The 19,578-nt window shown below is 39.5% G+C and overlaps 1 protein-coding gene across 1 annotated transcript in view; it reads left to right on the forward strand.

Moving 5' to 3' along the window:
- The window catches only part of mtnr1bb (melatonin receptor 1Bb), a 71,348-nt gene extending 56,156 nt beyond the window's left edge, over window positions 1-15,192 (forward strand). The window contains exons 2-4 of the mRNA XM_041801585.1: window positions 8,998-9,116; window positions 10,888-11,232; window positions 14,770-15,192. Coding sequence (XP_041657519.1) covers window positions 8,998-9,116; window positions 10,888-11,232; window positions 14,770-15,192 — 887 coding nt within the window. The remainder of the gene's footprint in view (window positions 1-8,997; window positions 9,117-10,887; window positions 11,233-14,769) is intronic.
- The last annotated feature ends 4,386 nt before the right edge of the window (window positions 15,193-19,578 follow it).

Consider the following 19,578-nt stretch of genomic DNA (forward strand, 5'->3'; position numbering starts at 1 on the left):
TATTTTAAGTGTGACTACAGAGTAATCAATAGATATTTCAATGTATATACAAACACAAAAGTGATTTAATGTTCTATATTTTTTTCACCTCTTGTATCTGTTTGAAACCCAAAACACAACCACATTTTTTTTTGTTTTTGTTTTTTTGGTAATTTTGCAGGCTTCATGGCACTTCAGTACTGTAGTCCTGTCAAAGTAAAATGCAAATTAATATGTAAATTTTTAAAAAAGTATATTTATCAGATTTCTTTCTTCAAACTTTATGGAAAATAGGTTATAGGTTAACATTAAGAAGGCATGCAGGAGGACTTTTAAGTACTCATGAAAGAAGCATTCTCATTTCAAGGAAATATCTGTTTTCTCCAATGCCTGCATTTGGAAATTAACTTTAATTGCATTATAGCTGATTCCCTCTTGTAGATTGCAATCCTAAAAGATCATTCAATTTTCCCTATCAAGTTTAACTGTGCAATTAAAACTTAATAACATAACAGCCGTCATTTAAATTCTCTACTTTTCCTGGCAAGGCCTTGATTATAAAGTGCAGATGTGGAAGCGTGGATTCTAATAAGGCAAATTTAGTAGTAAAAGACCTAAAATAAAAGTAATGACTCTTAACAAGACCCACAAGTCATTTTGTTTTTGATGTTCCTATGAGGGCATATTTATAGGGAAAAGGGAGAAAAACAGTATTTTAAACATGTCTTGTAGCAGAAAGAGGAAAGGACAGCTGCAAACACATGTATGATCTCTGTAATGTTGGAAGTGCAAAGTAAACTAAGTTTGATTTCAGTCTGACACTGTCTCAAACGTCTTCATTAAAAAATGCTGTCCCAGAGAAGCCCACACATATTCAGGCTTTATGTCTTCCTTATATACCCAGTTTATAAGTGAAATGGGAAAGGCTTACCCACACACAGTTTAGCCAACAAAAGACAGTAATCCAGTCCAAAAAGATTATTTCTACTTTGAGGTTCTTGTGCTAAAAGACTTTTATTACCATTTGTTTAGGTGCAGAACACGACCCCCTGTTTCATTGTAAAGTATTTTATATTTCTCTTACTGCTGTGTACATCCCATTCTATTCAAATACTCTGAAAACACTGAACAGTATTGGAGTCTTGTCAGGCTGTCACAGTGCAGATGCCAAATCCTACGCAAATGTACACATTTCTTATCAACACGTTTTTTTTTTTGTTGGTTTCAATGGAGGGATTTTCCTGAAGTAATTCACTAGAACAGACAAGCTGACAGACACACACAAACACACACACACACACACACACACTGTGCCTGTTAACAGCTTTATATGTGACATTCTGAATATTAATACGGCCTTTTTAAATATAATGTGAAGTACGGACTTCCTAAAAAGAGAGTGAAGTCAAACTTTCTTTAGGTATGTTGTTATCAGCTCTGTGTTCACACTGGTGGCTCAGCACTATGTGTCACTCAGAGGCTCAGAAAGGTTCCATTAACTTTTTTTTTTTTTTCTTTTTCTAAGAATCCTTCCCACTCTGAGAAATCACTGTCACCACATGAGGGAAAAGAGACAGCCATACCTAGTCAGGGACGTTTTGTCTTAGGGCTAATAATGAAGGGCAAGTAGGCTTTCCATAACAAAAAATAGACTATCTTCTGTCAAAAAACCCTACTACTTCGGAATCAACTTTCATCTCTGCTGTTTGCAGATGATGTGGTTCTGTTTGCTTCCTCAAATGGGACCTCCAGCAGGCACCAAGGCTAGATATGGTGACAAGCTCGAACATCCAGAGGGATCTCAAAGTAGACTCTGCTCCTAGGATGCCTCCTGGTTGCCCTGTGAAGGTCTTCTAGGCACATCCAAATGGGAGGAGACCCTGCGACCCCCCAGGATGTCCTTGATGGTGGGGGGGGGGGGGACTCGCGTACATGCAAACTCCACTGGAAAGGGAACCAGGAACTTTCTTGCTGTGAGGCACCAGCACTAACCCCTGTGCTGCTGTGTGTCCTACTATCCAGCACAATTAACTATATTCATTTCAACGCAACAAGCTTTATTGGGATGGAAAACATTGGTTTGCATTGCCAAAGCAGTGTACAAATTTCTAATGATAACAGCAAAAAAGCATTACAATCAGTAAATGTAAGAAAAAATGGGTTTAACTTTAACTTATTTATGACGGAAAAAAAGTTGAGATTCTGAATTTATTTATTTTCTTATTTATTTTGGTGTAAGGAGTCATGTTCATAGTAGTGGTGTGGTATTTAAGGCCCTTTTTGGTCACAACAGCTCATATAATGTGCTGCTACATTTCTCCACTGTTGCACATCACTCAGCAGATAAGGAAACATCTGTTCATTGTTCATACTTGTGTTTTTTTTGAGAACTTGTCTCCGATGTCCAGTGCAGCTCTGTTTCTACCTCCTGTTGGCTGCAGCGGGTGCACAGTGTTTCTTCTTTAGAGATCCACCTTTACCTGTGGCGTCCTCTCTTGATGGTGAGGTTGTGCTCACTGTTTGAGTCTGTTATTCATATCAAAAGTGCCATCATGAGAAGACAAAAAAGTAATGAAGTAGTGAGTCAAATTGACTTTTCTTAATTAGAAAGATTGATATTTGGCACCAGTTTATCGAGATATATAGTCTGGGTTGTGTAAGCAGTGGTTTGTATTGGCATTATTTATGTTGCCTGTTGTATATAGATTTGTGATAGCACTTGCTGTTGGCATTGTTTTATGCTTGGATTGATTTTTTTTCTTGGCATTGGTTTGTAGCAGGATTGGTTTGTGTTAAAATTAGTTTCTGTTGGCAAGTGTTCATTTGTCTCTGGGATTGTAGGATGTATCTTGCACTGAGTAAATATGGACCTTTAAGGTACAGAAAAACCAAACCAATAAAAATGGTAGGATATTGACTGATATTGATATATGTAGATGTTGCAAAAAATTAGAGAGAAATGAAAATTATTTTCAACAAAAAATTAGTACATGAAGGGAATATGATGATAATTCCAAAGTTTATGAATTGCATGGTATGTCTTGTTATCAACTTTAAAACTAAATTCTTAATCGATAGCACTTAACAACCCACTGACTTCTATTTTGTATTTGTCCTTGACTCTAAAATAACCATTGTTTTGTCCGTCTTGCTGTGTTTTTGGCCATAAGGCTTCACAGCAGACACTGTTAGTGGTTTGTTTCGTGCGAGCCCACATGAATACATGTCAATGAGCTACAGTTTATAAACAGTGCTCCCTATTGGCTCTAATCAACACAATGACTGTTGATGGTTGCATTTCACTCTCGCTTTTGTCAGTCCCAGAACTCAGCCTTCTAAATTGCTGGCATGCAAGCAAGACACACACAGACCAAGAGAGTCGCTGCCAAGCCATTTACGGGACCAAAAAAAAGGAAGTGATGGAGTAAAAGTTGGCGTAAACTTCATGTTCATTTCCTGACTTTAAACTCAGAAATAGGAAAATAAAAATAACACTTCTGATGTAGCTTTCTTCCTTCTATTTTTTGACAAGAAAGACCGTTTCAAATCCTTCTCATTCACATTCACCTTAAGACAAAGAAGAGGTGAAGCCTTGTGTAACTCATGGGACCATGCAGCTTGCCCAGTGAACCCTTAGGTCTGCATGGCTCTGTTTTTGCACTCTGAACATTAAACTTTCTACATGACTTGAGCAGAAGGATTACACAAGACTTGGCGAGGGTCCCTAATCCCACAGAGAAAGGACTTGAGAACATGACACACAGCAGGCCTCCCTGTGACTGTCCTCACCACCAAGGACTTGACCCCTCCAGTATTTCTGGGTTCATTCTGAGGATTAAGGAAACCAAAAGTAGTCATGTTTGAGGATGAAAATGCTGCACTACAAGTAATATACAAGGATCAATGACCTTAAGGCCTGTTCTCTGCCCTGATTTACATCTAGCTTAACAAAAGGATACATAATACTACAGTACTGTACAGTAACCTAACAAGCCAGGTGGACTGTTTAACACATCCATTGCATGGAATATATTTCATATCTATCTGGGCAACTACCCACAAGGGCAGAACTTTTGAGAAAATTGTCAAAAGATGATTGGACGAACATTCTGTCTGTCACCTCCACTACAGGCCAGTCAGAGTGACAAGACATACAGTGTGATGTGACTGTTCCCTATCAGTAGAGCCCATTGGTGAATCAAACTCGTGCTGAAGATTTGGTCTGAGGAAGGGCAGAAAAAACTGCTGCTGCTAAGAAAAGATTAAAGTGTGGTTCTTTGCTCGTCTTTAAATAAGAAATGTTGTCTAGTGCTTATGAAACTGCCACTTTAGCTACATCCGAGCCAATCCACCTCAGCTGTTTAACAGTTTGCAGTACAACTACACCATTAGTTGTACTGCATCCCGTAATTACCACAAGCTACCACAAACACTTGGTGCAGTTCTGTTGTTTTCAGCTATTTAAAACTGCCACTATAACTACATCCAAGCTAATCACTTCACCACTGGCAGCTATTGTTCACCTGCTTGTATTACAACTAAACTAGCCCATAGCTACTGCTAATGATGCTAATTGGCCCCTCAATTCTCAGACAGGGCACAATCATTTCATTCTGGAGCTTTGCAAGATTGATCAACCAGATGACAGACATGAGACGTGGCCAATCCACTGTGGCCAAAACATATCTTGCAAGTGTTCATGCCAAACCTCAATACAGTTTAGACCAATCAGCCCCATTAGAGGAGAACAAGGCATTGCAGCCACTGGTGTTGCAATTAGCTAGTATAATAGCAGTTTAATCAGAACTGGACCACAGTTTGTCGAAGAGTTTGTGAGAGTTGGGGCAGGTTGTTGTAGTGTGGCTGCTAGTGCCACAGTTAGCTCGGATGTAGCCACAGCGGCAATTTCATCATGTACTTAAACTTGTATAACGCTGTTCTAGTAGTCTGACAACTCAAATCACTATTACACCATAGGTCACACCCATTCACACCCATTCACTCCACATTCATACTGAAGGCTTGTTCCTATGAGTTGGCAATCAGCATTAGGTCTTCCCATTGAAATGCATCCATTATCATTTACACGTCACTGTGTCAGCATAGCTTGACAGGGGATGAATAATAGCCCCAGTTAGGGCACCTCACCCTAGTTCTGCCTTCCCAAGCCTCTTGCTAAACTGGAGTCTGTTGAGGGTGTAACTATGAGTTGTGCCAGGGTAGGTAGACAGGGGTGGTAGATCATCAGACTAGTCCAGCAGAGGTGAAAGCTCCCTGCTGTCAGGGCACGTCAGCTTAGCTCTGCCTCCCCAAGCCTCTTGCTAAGCTTGGGTCTGTTGAAGGTGTAACTATAAGTTGTGCTAGGGTAGGTAGATTGGGGGGGGGGGGGGGGGTTGTGGGACTGATTGGACAAAACACTGCTGAAAGTGGGGTTCCTGCCTGAAAACCCTGGTGAAGCTTTGGCTTCTTGCTGCCCATCTTTTGGCACAGTTGAATTGTGGCACATACTAAGGATTTTAACTGGGTTTTTTTGGACTTCTCTGCTGAGCTCTTATCCTTTCTGTAGAGCACATCAGGTGAATGTGAAATATCCATGCAATGGATATACAAAACAATCTTTCTGGCATGTCAGTATAAGTGATGATATGATGATGTTGCTATTCTTCAACACTTGATTTATTGCAAGACAATAATAAAACGATACATCAAGCTGCCACTTAAAAAGATAAAGTGCAGCATTTGTACACTTATTCTCTGCAGTTTGGTGTCAGCCCTCATTATGTTGTCTCATAACTTCTTTTTGATGTGTCCAGCATAATCAACCTTATCCATATCATAGGTGCCATTATGAGGAGACAAAAAGTAATGATGTAGTGAGTGAAATTGTCTCTTCCTAATTAAAAATATTGATATTTGGCACCATCTGATCAATAATTGTGTCACACAGGTTGGGATGATATATTGCTGCATAGATATTTTGAGCCACCAAAACTCAAAGGACTATTAAGCATCATCTCTCATTCACCCATACATTTGTGAACTAAACACAAAGGCTGGTATACTTAGTAGGGATGTTCCAATGCCTTTTTTTCCCTTCCCAATATGACTCCAATACCAAGGTGTTGGGTATCGGCCGATACCAAGTACTGATCCAATACCAGTGTGAAATTTCTGGACTGACTGTGCTGACTAGCAAATTTAGACATATATTTTACTCAGAACATGGCTCAAAAAATAGAACTGTTAATGTACAGCATCTCTGTGATCCTGACTTTGTTTTCCTGTTATTGAGTTTTACTCCTAGAAATTAAAATAACATTAATACAGGGGGCTGCATAAAAGGCTCTCTGGATCTCTCTATAGATTATGCTCTATTCAGGCAGCATCATGTGATTACGGCTGACAAACCCTTACAAAGGGAAAAACAAGATGGCAGTAAGCATTCAAGCTAGGGGTAATAAATGATCGTTGTTTGGTTAAAATGGACAAAAAAGACGTTCACTGGTTTACTGGTGTGGATTTGATCATTGAAGGCCTGAAAGAGTTCCAAGCTCGCTGAAAATGCTGCCCACGGGATTCAAAAGCATCAATAATGTCAATGGGAAGGCAAAATAGCTAGCTTTAAGAGGAAAAACAAGTAAGAGGCAATGATCTATGGATCAAAAGTTATTTAACTTTTGATAAATTGTGTCACTTCTTGTCGTGCACGACAGCACGGGTCTGTAAAGCATTTTAACGATCACATTCAGAGAAACGCTGTCACACAGCCACCGTTCTTTGCTGCTGCAGTGGGTCCTTAGGTTCTTCTTCAGAGCTCAAAACGGTAGCTCGTGCATTCAGTGCTTTCTAGCAGTGAAGAAGAATTGATTTCTGGTTTATAACGCTAACATTTAGCATAGCTAAACAAAGCATAATAGGAAGCTAAACCAAACTGTATCGTATCAGTGCATAAACTCGTGGACTCAGCGATACCAATACCTGCATTTTAAGCAGGATGTATTTCTGATACTGGTATTGGAATCGAACAACCCTAATACTTAGTGTCAATAATCCAGTTCAAACCTACACATGCACAAATGGTAATTATGACATGTGGACTGAAGAAGCTAAAGATCAAACCACTAATCTTTTAACTGACCACTGAACCACAGCCGCCCCTGAGAGCATGTTTGTAATCCCAATCTTAAGGAAATAGGTATTTGTGGTAGAAAAATTGGACCACAATTTTTGCGGAAATGTCAAGAAATATGAACTCTGTTAGGAGCATGTGGCCCAAAATAAGCATTCACAACCATAATATGATAGCAGAGTTAACACTATCAAAAACTAGCACATAACTAACTAGAAAAGCACATAGAGAGCGCAGACCTCTGCCATTAGCCCTGTCTCCCAATAGTGAAGAATCCTTTCATAAATTCCTGGATCCATCCCCATGTGCCCCCCACCACGACATTCGCAGATTACTCCCTCCCCGGAGGGGTGGAAACATGGTGAGGCAAAGCATTGGCTTTGCTACGGGTGCCAACAGATGCACCCATGGTCTCACTGGACGACTCGAAGTCAGGGCAGAGGGTGAATATTCCTCTATTCCTCCCAGCATTGTGAGTATTCTTGCTACAATTCGCTGTCTTTCTCTCTGTCATGCTCCAACTCGTCTCCTCGACTGGGCATACATCTTTCAAACTCTATAAACTCCAAAACTTTGAATAGAAACACACCCAAAAACTGCTGCTGGGATTGAAGTTACTCATGTCCGCCATCTCCTGGTGTAAAGTGGTAACAGCGGAGACCACTGCCATTAGACCTATCTCCCAATAGTAAAGAATCCTTTACAAAATTCCTGGATCCAGATGGTGGTCCAGATATCTCCCAAAATCTAATCAGTTCTTCCTTATGCCATTTCTGACATTTCCTGAAAATTTCATCAAAATCTGTCCACAACTTTTTCAGTTATGTTGCTAACAAACAAACAGACAAATGAACAAACAAATGAACCCACCCGATCACATAACCTCCTTGGCGGAGGTAAAAAAAAAATGGCAGGGAGAGAGCTTTGGCCTTGGCAGAAGCATATCAGAAAAGCAAGGAGTCAGGTTGTACTGACTATTTTCTACACTTGTCTGGTGGTTGTTTAATGAGCCTCTAAGGATGGAGCATGAATAAACCATCTGATGATGACTTTCCTTGACTACAGGCGACATTTTTGCGATATGTCAGCCAGGTCTTGTAGGAAGGGACCTCTGCTGGGATTAGACTGGGGATCTGCCAGATGAAAAAGGACCTGCATGCCCCTCTGTGTCCACATACTTGTCCCTATACTCAGTCAAAACAAAGCAGCCCTGCCACTCCTGATAAAATGTCTGACTGTAAGAGAGTTTAGGGCTGAGGCAAGGGAACTTTGGTTTGTAATCTGAGGCAACGCTGCCAACAGTTTGGGTTAGACTTTGAAAATTGTATGATCTAGTATTGGCCCATTTAGGAAAAGTATCACTGTTAAAAGTTTATGATAGCTTTCATTCACTTTTTGTTATTGCAAAGATCAAATAAATCAGTGTGCACAAGTTCAGTAGAAATTGAAGCCTTCTGTAAAATGGTTATGCAGTTAGCTACAAAGGTGCTGTAGCAACAAAGACAAAGGTGAGTACTAGTGGGAAACTGTGACATTTTAAAATCTTTTCTGCCCTTTAGAGCATGTAAACCTGAATATAAATGCAGATGTTTAATATGCAAAACATGGACCCTCTTCAAATGCAATGTCATCAAAAGTGGATAAATTCTCCTCCTGCCTGCTATTAGACAGAGATACTTATCCCAACCAAATGAGCACACACAGGCACATTCATTGTTCCAAGATGAAAGATGAGGGGCCAAACCATCAGCGCCACATTAAGGGGTGAATCCACTGATTATAAAACTATGTGATAATGGTGTGTCAGCCTTCATAAAATATGTGCCCCACCAAAAAGAAGTTATTATAAATGTGTTGAAGAGACTGTCTCTTTGTTTCTCTCTCTGCAGGAAATGTGTTCGTGGTGAGTTTGGCGTTTGCTGACCTCGTGGTAGCCTTCTACCCCTACCCTTTGGTTCTCTACGCTCTCTTTCATGATGGATGGGCACTGGGAAACACACAATGCATGGTAAGACCACTTCACTTTCAGTGTATTACCTATGGTGGCCATCAAGGAGAATACTGTATGTGCAAAAGCTAAAAGGATTTCTATGAGAGGAAACTGTGTGCAAATTGAAAAATATAACAACATAGATATCTGTCCTAAGAAACAATAGCTGCATATTCAACACCCACTTTAGGACTGGAGAGTCTACATAATGATGACAGATCATGCAGCGTTTTCCTGTTGCATTTGCTTTACTGTTAATGCATTTATTGCAGCTTTATGCAGCACACGTTTCTCAAGCATCATGAATGTTTTGTTGCTCTCACTTTGGATTTTTCAGGTTTTTGATTTTGCACTCTTACTATATACAGTGCTTATAAAAAGTTTGCACCCCTTGGATGTTTTACACTTTTATTGATTTTATAAATCAATCATGGTCAATATTATTAGGCTTTTTTGACTGACAGAAATACAAAAAAAACCTCTGTAATGTCAAAGCAAAACCATATTTCTACAAAGTTATGTCAATTTAACAAAAATATGTAAGGTAAATTAAGTGACTGCATAAATATTCACCTCCTTTAAAGTGACTGGCCTAATTCAACTGAGGTTCAGTTGGTGCTAGTAGTCTCGCAATTCGTAAAATGGGTATCACCTGAGTGCAGTGAATGTGTCTCAAGTGATTGTAGTATTAAGACACCTGTGTCTGGAAGGTCCAGTCACTGGTTAATCAGTATTCCTGGCTACTATTACACTCAACATCCAAGGGGGTTAATACTTTTTGTATGCATGCAGCCTCACAACCCCTGCAATGGGTGCTGACTTATAGAGCTAAGGATTTTTTTAGAAAGGGGAGTTGCTTTGATTAACAAATTATTTGGTCAGTTTGAAAGTGTCTTTTTCAGTTATATAAGGGTTGATGATGCCAGGGTTTGCATTTATGTTTCCTCTCACTGTTCCTCCTCATACCTGCAAATCCAATGCAAAAGCATGGTAGGAGCCACATTTGTTAACAGAGCTGTCAATCATTGCATTTCATCTATTTTTATTGTATTAAAAATTTTAATAAAAATGAAAATAATAAATAATGAAAATTTGAACATAAATCAGTATGATAAGACGTAACGTTAGATACAGAAATCATGTTCGAGAAAATCTTGTCTGATGAGTAATTCTATTTCAAAGTTTAACTTATGTCCCATCTGTTAACATGGGCGGTGTCAGAAAATGTTTATTTCACACTATTTATACTAAATGTAACATTACATTCTGTACATAGAATGCAATTCAGTGTGTGTGAGAAATCCATGTACGTCTACTAGATTGGCCATAATTTCTGTGTATGAAAGGAGGACACTGGTTGTACATCAATCCACAATGCATTGCAGCTCTCTGCCAATGAATACTGATTTTCAGTTTAATTTTTCAACCAATGATAGTGCTAGTTTTTTGCTAGCTTAAAAACAAAGGGCAGGCTGAAACTGCATAAACACCAAAGTCACAAGATGCGGAGATGACAGACTTTCAGCTATGGAGGAATGGCATACCATTAGCTAAGTATGAAATATGTGGTATATATGTTTTTGTAGTGGTAGTAGTATGTAGGATGCCATTTCAGACAAAGCCATGGAGGGACAGAGCTATATTGCAGCCACTCAGTAGGGTAACACCAAGTGTCTTGACTTCACTTAAAGGGTACTGTAATGTGGTTCTTCTTTCAATACTGCGTATACTCCAGACACATTCAACATCATGACTTAAAACCTGATTTTCTTTCTTTCCTTTTGTCCAGATCAGTGGTTTCCTCATGGGGCTGAGTGTCATCGGCTCCATTTTCAACATCACTGGAATCGCAGTGAACAGATACTGCTACATCTGCCACTCGTTCTCCTACAGTCGGCTGTACAGTTATCGTAACACTCTGCTGTTTGTTGCCTTAATCTGGGTGCTAACAATAGTGGCCATTATCCCCAATTTCTTCGTTGGATCTCTGCGCTATGACCCACGGGTCTACTCCTGTACCTTTGCCCAGAATGTCAGCAGTTCCTACACGGTAGCTGTGGTGGTGGTTCACTTCCTGGTTCCCATTGCAGTGGTTACCTTCTGCTACCTGCGCATCTGGGTGCTTGTGATACAGGTCAGTCTTTTGAGGTTTGTGTGGTTGGTATGTATTTACAGAAACAAAGGAAGGGGTTATGCATGGGACCTTTTGAAGAACACAATAACACTAACCAAGTAAACCCAGAAAACCATTCAGTCATCAGCATACAATAAACAAGTGTTTGAAACTATGATGTGGAAAATAAGGTCAATACGAGATCAATATTCAAGTTTATTTTTCAGTTCTAGAAAATAATTGGTTTTTTAAAGCTGTAATTCTTGAAGCATCTTCTTGCCTTTATGCAGCCTTAAGCTTATGTCACCAGTTCCAAAAATTAAGTGAAGTGAAACAGTGAAATGAAGGTCAAGAAGTAAAAAGTGTTCATGTCTTGACCTTGAAAGAAGTACAAGGATATTCATGGCAGTCATGGTCAATATAATTTGGCTTTTTGACAAAAGAAAAAAAAATCATTAATGTCTAAGGGAAAACGTATTTCTACAAACTACTGCCAGAACTAATGTGCCTGTCCTCTGAGGTCCGAAACCTGGGCGTCATCCTGGTCTCCCCCCTCTCCTTCCAGTCCAACAAAAAATTTGTGACCAATTCCTCTTTCTATCACTACAGGAACATCTCTAGACTCCAACCATCACTTCCAGACCCTGTGGCAGAAACTCTTATTAACGCTTTCATAACCTCCCACTTGACTATTGTAATGGAGTCCTGTCAGGTGTACCCAGCAAAACCCTGGACAGGCTTCAGTATGTCCAAACTCTGCTGCGAGAGTTCTTACCCACACCAGACCCTGGCAGCACATCACACCGACCCTCATCCACCTTCAATGGCTCCCTATCAGGTCCCACATCGACTACAAAATCCTCCTTCTTACTTACAAATCACTCCATGCCCTGGCTCCTCAATACCTCTCTGACTTCCTGCATCATTATACACCATCTGGGAACCCTCAGTCTTCAGACACTGGCCTTCTTTCCATACCCAAAACCAAACTCTGAACCTATGGTGACAGAGCCTTCAGCATTGCAGCCCCCACTCTGTGGAACATTCTGCCTGCAGACATCCGCAGCACTCCATCTTTGGACATTTAAAAAAAAAATCTCAAGCACCACCCGTTCACCACTGCCTACAGTCTTCACTAAACTACCCCTTATACTCGTCTTATCCCTCACATAGTTTGTCTATGTCTTATGTGTTCTTGTAAAGCGTCCTTGGGTTCCTTGAAAGGCACTATATAAATCCAAGATATTATTATTACTGATCGAATATGGTCGAATGGGAATTTTCAGGAAATGTCAGAAATGGCATAAGGAAGAATTGATTAGATTTTGGGAGTGATCCGGACCACCGTCTGGATCCAGGAATTTTGCAAAAGATTCTGTACTATTGGGAGATAGTGGCGGTGGTCTCCGCTGTTACCACTTTACACCAGGAGATGACGGACATGAGTAACATCAATCCCAGCAGCAGTTTTTGGGTGTTTTTCTATTCAAAGTTTTGGAGCTTATAGAGTTTGAAAGACGCACACCCAGTCGAGGAGACGAGTCAGAGCGTAACAGACAGAAAGACAGCAAACTGTAGCGAGAATACTCACAATGCTGGGAGGAATAGAGGAATAGTCACCCTCTACCATGACTTCCAGTCATCCAGTGAGACCATGGGTGAGCCTGTCAGTGCATCTGTTGGCACCGGCAGGCAATGCTTCCACCATGACAGTCCACCCGTAGCGAAGCCAATGCTTTGCCTCACTGTGTTTCCACCCCACCGGTAAGGGAGTAATCGGCGAATACTGTGGTGGGGGGAACATGGGGCGGATCCAAGAATGTTTTTAAAGGATTCTTCACTATTGGGAGATAGGGCTGATAGAGAGGTCTGTGATCTCTGAGTGCTTGTCTAGTTGTAATATAATATCCTTAATAAATAAAAATATACAATACAATACAATACAATACAATACAAGAACTTTATTTATCCCCGAAGAGAAATTTTACTTTAGAATTATACAGTCTAATTGCTAATAATTAATTATTATATTAATTAATTAATTAAATATGTAAGTGACTGCATAAATATTCACTCCTTTTAAGTGAGTATTCAGTAGTGGCATCTTTGGCTGCAATCACAGCACTGAGTCTGTGTGAAAAGGTCTCAAACAGGCTTGCACACCACGGACATTGCAATCTTACTACATTCTTCTTTGCCAAACTACTCGAACCCCAACAGGTTGCACAGTAAAATGGCGTGAACAGCCCTTTTTTAAGTCATGCCATAAATTCTCTTTTTTCACTGAGGTCTGGGATTTGACTCGACCAAAGAACTTTCTCCCATCCAACCATGTAGTCTCCCACATGCCTTTTAGCAAACTCTAGTCCAGATTTAATTTGAGTTTTTTTCAACAATGGCTTTCTCTTTGCCACTCTCCACCTTTTCTCTGAGTTGCTTGGAGTGTTCTTTTGTCTTCATGGTGTAATGGTAGCCAGGAATACTGATTAAATAGTGACTGGACCTTCCAGACACAGGTGTTTTTACACTACAATCACTTGGGACACATTCAGTGCTCTCAGGTGATCCCATCTCACTAATTGTGAGATTACTAACAGCAATTGGCTGGACCTCTGTTGGATTAGGTCAGTCCCTTTTTCCATTACATACTTTTTTTTAACTGACATTACTCTGTTTTCATTTTGACAACAAGAGCTTTTTTTGACAAAAAAGCCAAATTATTTTGACCATGATTGATCTATAAAACCAATAAAAGTGTACAACATCCAAGAGGATGAATGGTTTTTATGGGCACTGTACCTCCACACTCTACCATACATTGTATACTGCATCTTAGGCCTGCGCTATGGTAATTTTTGAGGATGTGCACAGCCAACGCCAGCTCATGACAGCAAGTTTATCTCCGGCCTTAGGCATGGATTCGACTTTAAAGTATTAACCAGGCTGTACCCTCTAATCTTGCTTTGTGATACACCCCCATATCTCATATTTCTTGATTGTAAATGCCAACTGTGGGGACTGTGTTGGCAGTGTGATATTAGTCACCCTGTCTGACACCTACCCTACAGTGTGTACAGGCATATTAAATCACCTTATAGAAATAACTGCTATTTTTTCTGATGGTCTTGTTGTTTGTGTAGGTCACATGAATGCATCAGTACTCATTTCTGTGTTTCATAAGAAGTCTCACAGGAGCTTTAAATACTTGCCATTGAATATTAAACTTTTCTGTATTCAGTGGCAGAAAATAAAGAAAATCCTTGTAGGTTAGATTTTTTAAATTCTCTAATAAGACATAGGTGCAATAGATAAGATTTTATAGATTCAGTGCTTCTGATTTCAGCGGAGAGATCATGTTTGATAGGCAGATATATGGACAGCATCCCTGGAGTGTTTGAATGTGTGGATATCTGTGTGGATGTCACTGTAGGCTATGTGTGGGTTTCTGTTTGTTTGTTCATATGTAGGTGTGTAAAATACAGAGGCAGAGAAAAACATTTGCCTTCCAGCTAATATTACCTTAAAGTTTAACTCCTATGTTGTTTTCTTAATGCCCAGGTGCGACGTAAAGTAAAGACGGATGAGAGCCCTCGCCTCAGACCGAGCGACTTGAGGAATTTCATCACCATGTTTGTTGTCTTTGTGCTGTTTGCCATCTGCTGGGCTCCTCTAAATCTCATCGGCTTGGCGGTGGCTATAGACCCGTCTCGTGTGGCTCCCCTCATCCCTGAGTGGCTTTTTGTGGTCAGCTACTTCATGGCCTACTTCAATAGCTGTCTGAACGCCATCATCTATGGCCTTCTCAACAGGAATTTCAGGAACGAGTACAAACGCATCGTCACCTCTGTGTGGGTGACGCGGCTCTTTGTGACAGAGACTTCTCGAGCTGCCACAGACGGCAGGAGCATGAAGAGCAAGCAATCCCCGCCTCCACCGCTCAACAACAACGAGTCACTGAGAGATCGCATCAACAAAGAATGAAACGCGGACACTTAACTCTGTGAAATGCTTATTCCTGTTTTTATGTGACATTCAGACAAGGGTGCAGCTAAAGAGTAACAAGCAAAAGAGATAAAACTGAAACACATGGCTGGGTTTTCTATTAGTGAGGATGTCTTCACTTCTATAGACCTTTTTAATATCATGGATATAGCTGTTTAAAGTTATGTAATTACTATGAGTTGAAAGTTGATTGTTCTTTGCTAAAGTGCTTTGCTTAAGTGCTTATTAAAGACAAGTTTGCTCTGTGTTGTAAGCATAAACAGAGCCAACATTTTTGAGACTTTGTGTTCTCAGGAGCCATGCATTGCAGTTTTACTTTGCTCTTACTCTATAAACAACCTGAATGGTACATTAATATTTCATTGGGAAAAATAATATCCTTTAATGTCTGCAGCTGTAGCTCACAGACGGATTTCACAACACTGGGTAACCAATGCTAACCACTCTCAAAGCCTCAAATCGTTCAACTAGCCTCAAATGAAAGATATAAGGTGAGTCTGTCTATACTGTAGAAACAATAGGTCTAATGAGATTTGACATGGAGATGGTGGTTCGAATCTATACTGTGTTAACATGGCAGGAGCGTACTTTAAGCTGCCTGGTCTGACACTCTTGCACTGCAAATGTGGACTTAGTAATGAACCCATTATATTTAATCAGGAAATTAAATCACTGAACTTAGTAAAATGAAGTTTTTAAACAATGAGTTTTAGTTTGGTGCATGTGATGTAGCAGGTGGAGGACACCTTCATATCTACTACTGCTGCTGTATCCGTCATTCTGCATACATTATGCTGCTGCAATACACTGTTATATGATATTAATGCCGTACCAGATAACAATTTAGGTTATGTTAGGTGCCATTTAGAGCAAGACACAGATCTCAGATGCCTCCTCTTGAAGACCATTATAATGAGACACCACATCTGTTGGAATGGAAAAGCATGCTGAAATATTCTGAATAAAATTGGATTAAATGTCTGGTTAGAATTAGCGTTGAGATGAAGGTAAGAATACCAAAAGTTAAAAGAAAACCTGACCTGCACAACCTAATAAATGTTTAACAAAACCGAGAAAATGGTCTGCTTACAGGACAATAGCTTGTCCCTCAAGAAAACACTCTAACACAGCTAATGCAGCTAAAGGCAAAGCTAACGAAGCTATGAAGCAACGTAGCTACCAAAGATATGTAGCTAACATAGTTAAATCTTAAGCTTACAAAGTTACCTTAGCCATGTTGATAATGTAGCAATGTAGCTAGTGTAGATATGTAGCTAATGTAGTTCAATATAAAGCTAAGGAATCTAAAGCAGCTACATAGATAACATAGCAACCTAGCTAACACGGACATGTAGCTAACATAGTTACATCTAAAGCTTAGGAAGCTACATTAGCTGTGTAGATAATGTTGCAACAAAGCTAAAACAGATATATAGCTAATGTTGTTAAATCTAAAGAGGAAGCAATCTAACGGAATGTAACAAAGCTACATTAGCTACAAGGATAACATAGCAACGTAGCTAACATAGTTATGTAGCTAATGTAGTTAACTCTAAAGCCAAGAAACTACATTAGCTACTTGAGTAATATAACATCAAAGCTAATTTATGGGGATTGGAATGTGCAAGCCCTCACCAAGCAGCAACCTCCGGTCCTGAAAAATGAAGCCAATGTGGAAGTGCAAAAAAATTGCTATACCGTGAGTGTCCACTTGAGGCTGGCAGCAGGAACACCGGAAGTCCCATCTGGACACATGTTAAACAGCCGGTTTTGACACTAGAAATAAACTGGTTTACGGCCTGGTTTAAAACACCAAACATGTCTCATTAGCTAGTGTCTCATTGTGCTCCCACTGTACGGGGGTGAATTTATTTGTACCACGATTGTTTGGATTATATTTAGGATGAAAGCTGATTGGCACGTCTCATTTTATTGACAGATAGCTCAGCAGGCAGAGGCTCCGTTTTTGTCAACAGAATGCTAGCTAGCAGGCTGACAGGAAGTCGCACTTAGTGGGCGGGCCGTGAGGTTGATCCAAAGTTCGGTTGATCCTTAGCTGGAGCAAACAAAGCTACAGTATTTTTTTCTTATGTAGGAATTTTACTTGGCTAGTTTTTTGGTTAAGTAATTTTAGCTAAAGTTATCTGAGCTAAAGCGAGCCATCTTTGGCATAACTCCTTCTAAAACAGCTCTTTACATAAGTAAATTTAACTAGACATCAGACAGACCATTTTTGGGAAACTCTGCATCTGTCAGAATGGAAATACATGTTAAAACTTTAGAAATAAAATTGGAATCAACTTTGAGTAAGGTTAGAGAAAGAGTAAGAATACCACCTGACCTGCAAAACCTAGTTAAAAAAAAGTTAAACAACTCTTTGTTTCCCTTTATATGTCAGCCCTGCAATCGACTGGGCACAACCGATATAGCAAATGGTTGGATGGAATACAAAGCAAAGAAAACAGTCTGCTGACATGAAAAAAAAACCCTCTTCCTCTATTAAACCATTCTAATGCAAATGAAGCTTATGTAATTATGTTAGTTGCATAAGCTATGTAGACAATGGAGCTACATAGCTAACTTGGCCAAAGCTAACAAAGCACATAGATATCTATTGTAATGAAGCTATAAAGCTAACATTAGCCACGTAAGCTCACCAGCTATGTTAGCTACATAGTTATGTAAGCTTCAGCTACGTAAGCTATATAGCTACGTTTTCCATGTAGCTTATGTAGCTACCTTAGCTATATCTGCTGAAGCTCACGTTGCTAAAATTCATGTTGATAAAGCTACATTAACTACAGAGGCTTACATATTAATGTTAACTACGCAGGTAGCATAGCAATGTTAGCTTTAACTAAAGATAACAAAGATAAAGTGAGCCACTTCTAAAACAGGTTTATAGATAATTTACCCCCAGGTTAGACCTGTGACCCTTTTCTCTGTTTTAGAAATGTTGCTTTGTCTGTAATGTTTTCATTGTTGTTTGCACAGTAATGGTCTGCAAGAGGGGGTGTCAGAGATTTACGGTCTGCAGTGGTCTCAGGTCTCTCTCAAAATATGTGAAATTTCAGAACTGCTTCTAAATTCTCTGAATTGCTCTTAAACACATCTAAACATTAACTGTACTGTACTGGAGTATTTACATTTTCTGCATCTAATTCACACGATACTCATCTGCATGTAAAACAATTATAATACTACATTCTCCCTCTCTTCATCTGCTACACTGAAGTAATGTACTTAATAATAAAACATTAGTGACAGTACTACTAATACTGCAGTGATGCTGGACAGGCCAACTTCATAAAAGAAGAGCACAAATCCATACATTAATGTCAGCAGATTGATAAACTTGAAATGTTATGCAGTTTGAAATGCAGCTCCTGTCCAAAACCAAGACATCCAACATCAGTTACTTCTTAAAATCAGATCTACTTAAAATTAAGACAATCCCTCAGCTTTGCATATGCATATTTAAAACACACGTCTTATTGATTTAATGTAACGGATGCTGCTCTTCAGGCAGCAAAGGAAATAAAGGGTTTGAGGTTTATTTCTCCTCCTCTGTCAGAAAACCAACCAGCCCTTAGAAAAGATGGTTACTGATATAGTGACAGCAGGCAAGGTTCCTCTGCCTCCAGCATCACATGTACCATTTTCTCCTGAATTTCATGGCTTATGTTTCAGTTCAAAGGATATCTTCAAACTGAAGATCTTAATTTACCAGGGATGCATTGATGCTTTCACTGTTGCAAAACAAACAAAATAAGAGCACAATGAGGGAGGCATTAGGAGTTTTATTGTCACTTTACTATATTAAGTTAACAGGCATTCATCACCTCTTAACAGTGTTTTTTTTTTTTTTTTTTTTTTTAAATGAGCTTATCGAGCAGATACAGCTTATATCTGTATTCCCATCTCAGGGTGCCTACAAAACATTATATTATATCATTTAATTGTCTGAAACATTTGCAGTTTATTGGCTGCTGTATAAGGAAGTCTGAAGCAATTCAAAGGGATATTTTGTAAATTAATGTCAGTGTGGTTTTAACTGTGGTATATTGTCATTGGAGGTGTATTCAAAATGTGCATTTTATATGACTTCAGCTCCATAACCCCAACAATTAAAAGTTTTGTAATGGGCAATGCTTAGCCTCCTTTCCATAAAGTCAACTTGATTTGCAAAGTGCAGCTAAAACATCTCTCTTTACTGGTATGTACAGTAGTATTTGTTTCTGCAAAAACATTTGTTTTTCAGACTGTGGAGATAGAAATGACCTTTGAATTCCACGTTTACAACATCCACAAAAGGCAAAACATGATGACCGTGAAATATCAGATTGCTTTGTTTGTTTTTCTGGT

Source organism: Cheilinus undulatus, linkage group 12, assembly GCF_018320785.1.
Source record: "Cheilinus undulatus linkage group 12, ASM1832078v1, whole genome shotgun sequence".
In the NCBI taxonomy this organism is placed as follows: domain Eukaryota; kingdom Metazoa; phylum Chordata; class Actinopteri; order Labriformes; family Labridae; genus Cheilinus; species Cheilinus undulatus.